We start from the raw sequence: 11,418 nt of genomic DNA, 5'->3' as shown, positions 1-11,418 counted from the left end.
TTGTTCTATTAAAAGGAGTATCTTAAATATGTCTTCCATAGTAATACACTGTTTGGTAGCAGGGCCATAATCTGCTGTTTTCAAATTCACAAAATCTAAAACAAAAACACCACTGTAGCTCTGTGAGTACAGATTAAAGTGCCCATAAAATGGCAGGTGGAGAGATATTTGCTTTCACATTTTATGTGTTTCCTGGAAAAACAGTTGGGGGGATAAAAAACATCTACTCTGCTACACTGGTCCTTCCTGATCACTGATCCCTCTGCCGTATGAGCTGTGCTTTTTCTGTAAAGTACCTGTAAAATATCTTTTTTCTGTTCTGTTGATAAATTGCCAAAATATATAAAAAGATTATGCTGTAATATTAAATAATTTACATATTTTTGTTTGAGCTATGTGAAAGCATCATATGCAGCGAGAATACAGATTACAGCATTTTGGTTAATTTATTTTCCTTTCTGCTGATTTGCTGCACCCTAATATTGTAAAGAAGACCGTGGATGTTAAACTTTTGAGATAGTGCCAACACCTCAAAGATTATACATGAAAAGTTGAGGTATGGGATGTCACCTGGTGAAGCAGTAGAGGTGATAGTCCATGATGCAGACGTCCTGATTATGTCTGAGCAATATGATTAGAAAATGACAGTTTTGTAGGATTTGACTGCTTTTCTTTCTTTACTGGCTGAACCTTCATGCATTTTGTATTCAAAGCGTTGATGTTGATCTTGGTTCTGATTTTTACAGATTTCTGGTGCACCCAGGTCATATATCCTTCTCCTGCTTCTTACTAATTTGTCCTGTAAGAATTTCCAAATAAACCAAACTAATGCTAAAGTCTTATTTATGCAATTTCAACCACTTATTATTTCCTGAAGCTTTGTACTACGTACACTCTAGGCCACTCCTGATCTCAGATATGTATTGGTGTGACATGTCCATATTTTCTTACCCTAGCATGAGAGTAAATGATGGAAAATTACCTTGAACCAGTGGTTGTCAGAGCTGTTTTGAAAAGTCCTCCTTGTGGGTGTAATTTAATGGATGGTTGGCACAAAGTGCACCACAGGACCCAGGAGAGCGAGCGAGGTTGTTTTTTTAAATCTATTGTTCAGGTTGTCTGAAGGTTTTGAATGAACTTTCTGTTTGCAAAGCTGTCAGATGGAGCCTGAGTGTCTCCTGGACGTCTTTGATCGTCCTCCTGAAGGAACGCTACGGATCGCTGCATCTTCCCAAACAGGAACCCTCAAAAGCTTGAAACGCTCATAAAAACCGATGGTCACAGCATCACCAACGTGAGTCAGAGTCTGAACTGCTGAACTGCAGGTTTCATCGATACGTAGACATGAACATGCACACAATCTGGTCAGGGAAAATAAATTATCAAGCCAAATCCTTGAAAAACCAATGGATATTTTAAGAAGTAATCAATAAATTAATGAGATTACTTTTTATCCCAAAGCTGTAATTCAACAAATGTAACATTTTAATGCAAATTTATTCATACAAACAACTTGACATTCTCCAAACTCCCTAAACTTCTTGAAACTGTTTTAGTTTTATTCAAACTCTACCTTTCTATGCTGTATTGAGTTCAAGATATGACTAGAAAACTTGTACAGAAACCAGATATCAAAGACCATACTGGAAGGAGACCCATTCTCATCTTCCATTTCAAATGTAGCTGAAGCACTCTTCCATGAAAAGCCCCTTAGGAAGAACGTACGTAACTCTTGATTGCATTTACCCACAGGCATTTAGATGTATGTGCACAAGCAGAGTAAACATTATTTGTTCTTTGCATTAGTGAGTGGGGGGCTGGAGTTGGTCGTGTCTGTTGGACAATAAAAGAGCAGGAGAACCTACGACTGCATTTCAAACCTTGTGCTGGACTCAGACAATATTTTAAAAATCCATTGAAAGCATGGACACGAGCTTCTGGGCTGCTGTGATGCTGCTGTTATCAGGTAAATTTAGTTGATTTTCACACAGAGAGAGAAATAAAATGTCTATTTTTAATGATCAGTAACCCTGCGGTACTTGCAGGGTTATTAAAGTTTTGACCATTTTTCTTTCCTCTTGGGTTTAAAAAGCAGTGTGTTCAGGAGAGAATATTTTAAACCCAGGACCGCTGAGTGGAGCCGTAGGAGGCAGAGTGAAGTTCACCACCAGCCTCAGCCCCCCACAGAGACCATTTCTGTCTGTCAGCTGGAGCTTTAAAGGCGTGAACATCATCACTTCCACCAGCACCAACATCACAGAGCCGGGACACAGCAACAGGATCTCATTAGATCGAGCCACAGGAGCGCTGGAGCTCAGGAACCTGGTGCTGGAGGACAGCGGGGAGTACACACTCACCATCATACCAGACGGGGGCCTGCAGAGAATGGGGAGGATCACTCTCAATGTGTATGGTGGGTCTTTAGACACTATGGGGGGAAATAAGGAATAAATCCATCTGAAAATGAATGTTTCCTAAAGGAATAATGGTGGATACGGGAGAAATACAATAACCAGATGGATAAAACATCTCAGAAAACACAAAACTCGGCTCAAAAGTTTGGTATTTAATGAGTTTTAAAATAAAATTGAGTTTAAAAAAAAGACAACTGACAGACAACCAAAAAAATTCAAGCTCATTTTTTTAAAAGATCATTTCTTATTTATTAAACCACCAAATAAAATATGTTTTTCTTAGAATATATTTAAAATTCTGCAACATGTACTCTCTGGTTATGCTTAGTACCCGTTTAAAAATTAATCAATTCATGTTTTATACCAAATATATGTTTCTTTATTTTCATTAAAATGTTTACTTATTTTCACTGTATTTATATATTAATATGTAGTTGACATCTTAGCTTTAGACTTCATGTTTATTTTTATATTTTTGCTTTGTTTTGAATCTGTTTTTAAGAAGCAGGACACAACAGATACTAAACATTTTCTAGTCATCTAATCAGATGTAATTCACTATAAATCCTTTATTAATATCTCCTTTCAATCATTTATGTGCTAAAAAGCTTTAATTGTGCCTTCTTGCATAAAAGATTTCACATATATAGACATTAAAATTATGTATTTATATGTGGTGGAAGAACTGAAATAAAATGTTTATTTTGACACTAATGAACTTATAAATAATGTAAAAAAAACAACTTTACTTTACAGAACTGTAAAAATCAACAATTCAAACCGAAATTCAGACATAGTCACATCTGTTATTTCTTGGTCTAATCAATTTGATATCACAAAGGTTTATCAGGATATTTTGTTGAACTCTTGTAGTTAGTTATTGTCTGAAATTGTCACCACCAGTGCTGATAACTGCAGCCAGCATTCGCAGCCCTGCAGACGTCCTGATAGAAAATCAAACCTCCACCAGCCTCACCTGCGAGGCCTCCGGCTCCGTCATCACCAGAGAGTGGATGAAAGATGGCCGTCCTCTTGATTTCGGGCAGAGCTTCAGCTTATCGATGGACAACAGGACCGTGTTCATGCAACCCGTTTTCAGCTCCAACCAAGGGAACTACCAGTGTAGAGTCAGCAACCCAGTCAGCAGCCAGACTGCGGCTCTCCATCTCACTGTCAACTGTAAGTACTGTACAACTCAAGATTTATTTCAGCTGTTGACCACAGGTCAGCATTTTATAGCTTTGACCCGACATGTAATATCTTTCTGTGCAGACGGGCCGTATAACATGTCAGTGATTGGGCCGTCAGCAGCTTGGCCTGGCCACAGAGTGACACTGCAGTGCACAGCAGTTTCTGTTCCTCCAGCAAACTTCAGCTGGACATTTAATGGAAATGAAACGCATGTCAACACCTCCATGTTTGTCATAGAGACGTTAGAGGCTAAAGACATTGGGAATTACACCTGCACTGCCAGAAACATGGTGACCAGGAAGGAAAACTCTGCTGTTCTGGATCTGAGAGGTAAGATGTTCACTGTACGTCGTTTCTGCTTCTGTTTGACTGAAACCTCTCTGTCATACACAGCATCCTGTACTGCCCCCTGTTGGTCATTCTCAGCTTTGGTCATCAGTGTAATTAATCTGAAAGGGTTAATGTAAGACAGCAGGTGAGTCACTCTATTATAGTTGTAATTATACAATGCATTTATTAACATCGTACATTTTTCCTGTTCAATCCTCAGATAAATGCAGCTAATAAAGAAAACCTCCAACGAAAAGTACAGAACAACTTTAAAGAAGCGTTGGACTTTGCCGAAAGCTCAGAAAAACCTGATTTGAAATGGAAAGTCGTTCACTTCTAAGATCTTGTTTTGAAATTTAAATAGATATACATGTATTACTTTTTCTTTACTTTTGTATATCTGTTGGGGTTTTTTTTATCATTTTGTATAAAAAAACAGTAACAGAAATTATTTGGAAATATATACTTGCTGAAGAAATTAGCACTTTTAGTTTTTGCTAAAGACACGTTCATGCACCGATTATTAATACCTGTCTAACTCTGTAAAACGTTGTATATAACTAAATGTCATTTAATACTGCCTACCCTATTCCACTCCCACCCTTGTGATTTTCTGTGGGTGTAAATATTCCAACGATCGTTACTGATGGAAAGATCATCTTCTTATGATCTTTTCCCACAGTTTCATGAACGGCCACAAAATGCAAAGAAAGTTTAAATATTTTTTTATATACTTATCTTTTTGATAAGTATATATCAAAGGTATGAAAAACCACTAACATCTGAGTTGATCTAAGAAGGGATTTTTTTTATTATGGCAAATAATAAATTGCCTTTAAGAAGCAACAGTTGTGGCAAAAGGTGTGAAAAACCATTAACATCACATGGTTAACACAAGTCCCACAAAATAAAAACTGTGAGTTTTGCACCAGATATTAATCTTTTTCTACTTTTTAGGTTTGTCACTAATCGTCTCTTGTTTTATGTAAAAATCTGTCATAAGACGAACAGGACAATATTTACTGAGGTCTTTCTGTTAATAGAAAAACTTTGGATATAGAGCTGCAACTTTGTTATGAGCTGTAATTCCTGATATTTTTTCACCTTCGGCTTTACATGCTGGGATCGAGTTAAATGAAACCAGCATGGATCACTGACCTCATTGCTTACTTGGACACCTGGGAGCTCCTGAACGTGGGACTCTGATTGGAGGAGATGTTTATATGTCATCTATTTGAGTAACTTCTCTAAAAAAAGATCAATATGATGAGACTGAGTTAAGGTTTGAATGAAACCACTTTCCTTCCCTATAATCTTCAGCCTGCTGTCATCCTATTTTTAACTTCCTCACTCAAACTGCTGACTGAGACGAGCTTTTACTTCCTGACACAGTCAGTACATATTGAGATAAAATCTGTTTAATGTTTTAAACTCTGCTTCATCTTTTTCTTCTCCCTGTGTCTCATTTTAGAACTGTGTTTTTGTTGGCTACAAAGAAACATAATACAGATCAACGTGTTCCTACCACTCGAACCTTTTTCCAATTGTATGCTAAACTACAAACATCGGTATTTATTTAGATGGTGTGTGATGGAAAAATACAACAAAATGATCAAAATGAGACATGATTTAAAGTTTTTATTTCTTGACAAAAATCTAAGTGTGTGTATTAATTAGTAACACTTGTACTGATGAGATATTCTTGATATTTAATGGTTTAATTATCCATAATGACCAGGATTCACTGATCTGTGAATTAAAAATAACACCAGCAGTTTTTATGCAATTGTGATTAGTAAAAGTTTTTACATATTGAGCTACATTGTACTGTAAAAGATTAATATTATATGAGTCCATGTAAGAGGGGATATTTTTGTCTGCGCAAATAATAAATGACCTTTAAGAAGCAATAGTTGTGACTGAAGGTGTGAAAAACCACTAACATCGAACTCTGCTAGCTTCACAACCACTGAGACTTAAGTGTTAACATTTTCCAGACTAAGCACGTGCAACAGTACTGACAACCTGATAACACTGCTAGCTTCACCACCACTGAGACCGCTCACAAGTGTTAACCTTTTCCGGACGAAGCACGTGCAACAGAACTGAGAACCTGATAACCAAGAAGAAGAAAGCAAAGACTGAGTCACTGCCAGAGACTTAACTGTCCAGTATATAAGTAAATTAAATATTTACAAGTTTCATCCTCCTATCATAATGTATTTCTTCATCATCCTTCATGTGAAAAGAGAACAAAAACAGATGTGAGGCCATATCTGGGTCAAATGTTAAGTACTGTAGGTCTCTGTGCTATAGAAATATTACTTATTGGAGCAATTTTAGCAAATTCTGCATTCAAAACACCATAAACTCATAAAAAATATGCACAGCATTTCAAGAGATTCATCGAGAAGGTTTATATGACGATCACCACAAGAGGTCAGAGTTGAATAGGACAGGAGTCATGTTTGTCATCGGCAATCTAATGTCTTTGGAAATATGAGGCGGTCAGTCAGATAAGTTCAGAACATTTTTTTTTACTTCTTATTGTAAATATCTTGTCAAATTGTTGGAAATCATAAAATCATTCCTAAAAGTGTCGATGCTTGGGTCAAAAGAAATGAGTATTTTCGAGCAGCGCCATATCACATTGATTTTATTTATAATCTTGCTCAACTGGTGCACCGAGGCAGTGGGCTGGCAGAGCTATTGTAGGAACTTTTGCTTTGTGGTCAGCTTTTGGTTTAGCATTTGTTCCACTTCTTGACAGTTTTTACCGCTCCGCCTTCAAATGGTTTAACAGTTCTTTCATCACACCTGCCTCTGCTCCACGGACAAACGGTAAGTTCCTCCGAAGTTGATTTAAATAAATCAATGACAATTAAATTAAAAAAAATGTTTTACTAATTGTGTTTTTATGATCTGTAGTCGCTGCAATGAGAACCTGCAACATACTTCCTGTTGTAAATCTAATTTTCATCACATCATTTCCAGGTGAGACTTTTATTTTAAAATTCTGGCACCACACTAAAACATTTGAAGGTAGTTTAACTTGAAAATGAAAGTCCATGAATGCTGCCTTGAAAATGCAATTTAGGACAAGAAAATTGTTTTGGTTTTTACTCAGAAATTAAAGTTCATGAAGTTCATTTACCAACTAGAGGCAAGTTGTCTAAACATTGTTTTTGTAAGTTTTAGCAACACTGCAATTTAAACCAAATAATTATTTCACATTATGCAAGACAGAAAACTGTCCTCACCTCTGTTAAAGAGCCACATTTCTCTATTATTTTTACTCACTCTGTCAAGTTAAAATAACTACTTATTTTTGCTTAAGAACAATTTAAATTCTTGTTTCAAATTGCATGAACGAAATTTCTGATCTGATAATGAATTTTATCAAACATCACAATGAATTCTGTTCAAAAACATTTAGTGTGAACAGACATTATCCTCAAGATTTGCAAACTCAAAAATGCATTAAAATAAACATTTGTCTTAATAATGCAAGAGTAGAAGATAATAAATAATAGAAGATAATAGACCATCTATCATCTATTATAACATCTATAATAGAAGTTTTACAATGCAGTTTAATTCCTGAATAGTTATGGTTCACACTAAATATGGGAATTTCTTAGGTTCCTTGACAAAAGTGAAACATCCTAAGTGTTTTTGTGAGGAGTTCATCTTGACAGAGAAAAGAACATTGTTTTCTGAGAAAGAAAATTTAATTTATCAAGTAATAAGAAATGACATCATAATTGTGAACTTTGAAATGCAAACTCATTCAAATTACTCTCTGTTCGGCTCTTCAGCATGTTAACTTTTTTTTTTCTACAGATCTTCAGGCAGAAACACTCAAAGCGACTGGATATGTTGGCAAAGAGGTCATTTTGAAATGCCAGTTAGCCCCAGGATCAGAAAACATTACTCAGGTTCAGTGGGAATTTGAGTCCACGATTATCCTTGTTTTCAACACCCAGCATGGAAAGAGTATAAAAGATTCTCAACTAAAGGAAAGATTGGATCTTACAGAACAGTCACTAAAAATTAAAGATGTGAAAATCACAGATTCAGGGACTTACACCTGCACTGTAACCACATACCCCAGTGGATCACTTAAAGAAACCATCGAACTTGTTGTTGTTACTGGTAAGTAAGGAATCATTAGTTAAATGCCAAACTATTGTAAATAAGCTTAGAGAAACTATTCAACTTCTTGACTTTGTGTATTTAATTTTTAACATATGATCTGAGTGCTCAACAGATCATTATTAACACTAAATAATTTCATTTGACATTTTTTAGGTGAACCTGCCCCAGAACAAAACCAGCAGACACAGATGTCTGCAGGGATACTTTGTGTGATCATCATCTCTGCTGTGCTGCTTTTAGGGATCCTGACGGCTGCAGCTTACCTTACCTTCGTCAGAAGGTAGGCCTGTTTTTACTGGTACTCATGTTGTGGTGGAATAACTCTGTTTAGTCACCTACTTTTGTAAAAGATAAAAAGTATTAAACTTAGAAAAGTTGGGAGATTGTCCTTCTGCAATTAAAATTGTGTTTATTTTGAGGCTTTTGCTGATCTACACAAGGAATGCTAAGAAGTATCAGGGTGCAGTTATTAAGAATGTCTTAAAAGGAATTATCTACTAGATAAACTTGAATAATGAACACCATATTCAGGCATAAGGGTGTCCATACATGCACTTGGCACCAGGACACCCTAGGCCGCAGTTCGGTGATCGACTTTGTCATTGTTTCATCGGATCTGTGGCTGTATGTCTTGGACACTGGGGTGAAGAGAGGCGTGGAGCTGTCCACTGACCACTACCTGGTGGTGAGTTGGCTCCGGTGGTGGGGGAGGATGCCGGTCAGACCTGGCAGGCCCAAACATGTTGTGAGGGTCTGCTGGGAACGTCTGGCGGAATTCCCTGTGAGACGGAGCTTTAACTCCCATCTCTGGCAGAACTTTGAACACATACCGGGGGATTTGGGGGTCATTGAGTCTTACTGGACCATGTTCCGTGCCTCCATTGTCGAGGCGGCTTATCGGAGATGTGGGCGCAAGGTTGTCTGTGCCTGTCATAGCGGCAACCCTCAAACCCGTTGGTGGACACCTTCGGTGAGGAATGCTGTCAGGCTGAAGAAGGAGTCCGATCGGGCCTTTTTGGCCTGTGGGACTCCAGAAGCAGCTGATGGGTACCGGCGGGCGAAGCGGCATGCTGCTCGGGCGGTTGCTGAGGCAAAAACTCGGGTGTGGGAGGAGTTTGGAGAGGCCATGGAGAAAGACTTCCGTACGGCTTCGAGGCAATTCTGGTCCACCATCCGGCGTCTCAGGAGGGGGAAGCAGTGCAGCACCAACACTGTTTATAGTGGGGATGGTGTGCTGCTGACCTCAACTCGGGACGTTGTGGGCCGGTGGGCAGAGTACTTCGAAGACCTCCTCAATCCCACCAACATGTCTTCCATTGAGGAAGCTGAGCCTGGGGACTCTGGGTTGGGCTCTCCAATCTCTGGGGACGAGGTCGCCGAGGTGGTTGAGAAGCTCCTCTGTGGCAAGGCTCCGGGGGTGGATGAGATCCACCCGGAGTTCCTTAAGGCTCTGGATGTTGTAGGGTTGTGTTGGCTGACGTGACTCTGCAATATCGCATTGACATCGGGTTCAGTTCCTCGGGATTGGTAGACTGGGGTGGTGGTCCCCCTGTTCAAAAAGGGGGACCGGAGGGTGTGCTCCAATTATAGGGGGGTCACACTCTTAAGCCTCTCTGGCAAGGTCTATTCAGGGGTCCTGGAGAGGAGGGTCCGTTGGATAGTCGAACCTCGGATTCAGGAAGAGCAGTGTGGTTTTCGTCCTGGTCGTGGAACACTGGACCAGCTCTACACCCTCAGCAGGGTCCTGGAGGGTGCATGGGAGTTCGCCCAACCAGTCTACATGTGTTTTGTGGCCTTGTAGAAGGCGTTCGACTGTGTCCCTCGGGGACATGTAGTGAGTGTGAACTACAGGGACCCAGTGAGATCAGATGTAAATGAAAATTTTGAAGCAAAAATTGGTTTTTAGTCTGTTTTTTTAGATAAAATTGCCGTCACTGTAGAGAAATGGTTGTGAATAAACACTTTTTCTGATGCTTGCTGTAGGAAGTGCTGTGTGCTGATGTGAGGCCTAAGTGAACCAGAAATTCAGGATCTTCACTGACTAAAATACCAAGAGTATCTGCAAAAGCTGAGGAAGTCACCTAAGGGGAGGTCAAGGTTTATCATCAGAGGCCCAACTTAGAAACAGTTTAGTGTTTAGTGAATGTTGTACAGAACAGATTTGCTGCAACAGAGCTGGTTTAATGAAAAAAATAAAATCATCTCCAGCTCTCTGGTCGTTCTGCACACGCTATTGACAAACTCAATCAAACTTCTAGCTAAATGATAATATCAGCATTTCAGCATGTCTATAACTTGTGATGGCTGCTTGCCAAAATGTTTTCCATTTTTTAAATGTTTTCATTTATGGTTTTTGTGAACTAGGCAGGGGACCTTGTGTTTATGTGAGCTTGTGAACCAGCATTTTCATGATTATCAGATGTGTGTAGTTTTTGTATCATATCTAACAAAACTGTTCATATCCCTTGATTATTTTCACATGACAAATCAAACGTTACTCTTTGTATTGGGATTTAATGTGATACAGCAACAAAAAAGTTACATCCTTTTGAAGTGGAATTAAAATAATAGTAATTTTTCACCAAACAAAAACTTGTCTTAAAAACTATATTGAGCCCCTTTTACTCTGGTGGCCTTGAATAAAATCCAATGAAAACAATCTACCTCACAAGTTTCTCAATCAGTTAATTGACCTGGATAATTAAACCTTTATTTGATTATAAACTCAGCCATTGTGAGAAGGTCTAAGAGATCCACAGCTCAGTCATTACAAGAAAACCATCAGTTACAAATCTGACTTTGAGCAAGAGAAGAAAGCCATTGCTAACATCCATAATATCTCCCATTTGCAGTTTATTCTATTATTTTTTTAGTTTGTTTATAAAGCGCTAATTTGTAACACAAGTCATCTTTGCGTGGACACCATCCCCACCACTTTAACTTTTTCAAATTTCAGGTTAAGAATAAAAACTTGAGTGCATCACATTTATATCCTGTCACTTAAAAACACGATGGAATGAAAAAATAATGTATGGTTCTAAGTTTTTATTTACTGACAGAAGTCTGAAAAGTGTGCGTATTAAAATATTCTTAGTAACAATTGTACTGGTAAGGTGTTATTGATATGTAACTGTTTTTATTATCCATAATGACCAGCGTCTACCCATTTGTGAATTACAAATCACACCAGGAGATTTCACGAGCTTGTGATAAAAGTTTTTACACATCAAGTTACTTTATGTTGTAACAGGTAGTTGAACACCATATAACTAACTTTGTGTATTTTTAATAATAAATGGCCTTTAAGAAGCAACAGTTGTGACTA

General features: G+C 38.2%; 1 protein-coding gene and 1 long non-coding RNA gene across 2 annotated transcripts; both read left to right on the top strand.

Annotated features, from left to right (window-relative positions):
• Positions 1 to 3,807: 3,807 nt before the first annotated feature.
• LOC102236801 lies at positions 3,808 to 5,784 on the top strand. Its single transcript, XR_002752571.1, has 3 exons — positions 3,808 to 3,935; positions 3,999 to 4,080; positions 4,156 to 5,784. It is a non-coding gene; the product is annotated as an uncharacterized LOC102236801 (long non-coding RNA).
• A 964-nt stretch (positions 5,785 to 6,748) lies between these two features.
• Positions 6,749 to 11,207, top strand: LOC111608183 (T-cell immunoreceptor with Ig and ITIM domains-like). The gene is made up of 5 exons (XM_023331457.1): positions 6,749 to 6,776; positions 6,864 to 6,929; positions 7,779 to 8,090; positions 8,247 to 8,373; positions 10,077 to 11,207. The coding sequence occupies exons 2-5, from the start codon at positions 6,872 to 6,874 to the stop codon at positions 10,096 to 10,098; spliced, it is 519 nt and encodes a 172-aa protein (XP_023187225.1). The 5' UTR covers positions 6,749 to 6,776; positions 6,864 to 6,871; the 3' UTR covers positions 10,099 to 11,207.
• Positions 11,208 to 11,418: the final 211 nt, after the last annotated feature.

This window comes from Xiphophorus maculatus, chromosome 3 (genome assembly GCF_002775205.1).
Source record: "Xiphophorus maculatus strain JP 163 A chromosome 3, X_maculatus-5.0-male, whole genome shotgun sequence".
Classification (NCBI taxonomy): Eukaryota; Metazoa; Chordata; class Actinopteri; order Cyprinodontiformes; family Poeciliidae; genus Xiphophorus; species Xiphophorus maculatus.
The sequence above is the reverse complement of the archived record's forward strand: the minus strand, read 5'-3'. Positions and strand labels throughout refer to the sequence as shown.

Excerpts from the sequence above, each read along its gene's own strand:
- LOC111608183 (XM_023331457.1), top strand. The coding sequence starts at position 6,872 with ATGAGAACCTGCAACATACTTCCTGTTGTAAATCTAATTTTCATCACA. Across the intron at positions 8,091-8,246 it reads CGAACTTGTTGTTGTTACTG|GTGAACCTGCCCCAGAACAA; the intron begins GTAAGTAAGGAA and ends GACATTTTTTAG. Across the intron at positions 8,374-10,076 it reads TACCTTACCTTCGTCAGAAG|GAAGTGCTGTGTGCTGATGT; the intron begins GTAGGCCTGTTT and ends TGCTTGCTGTAG.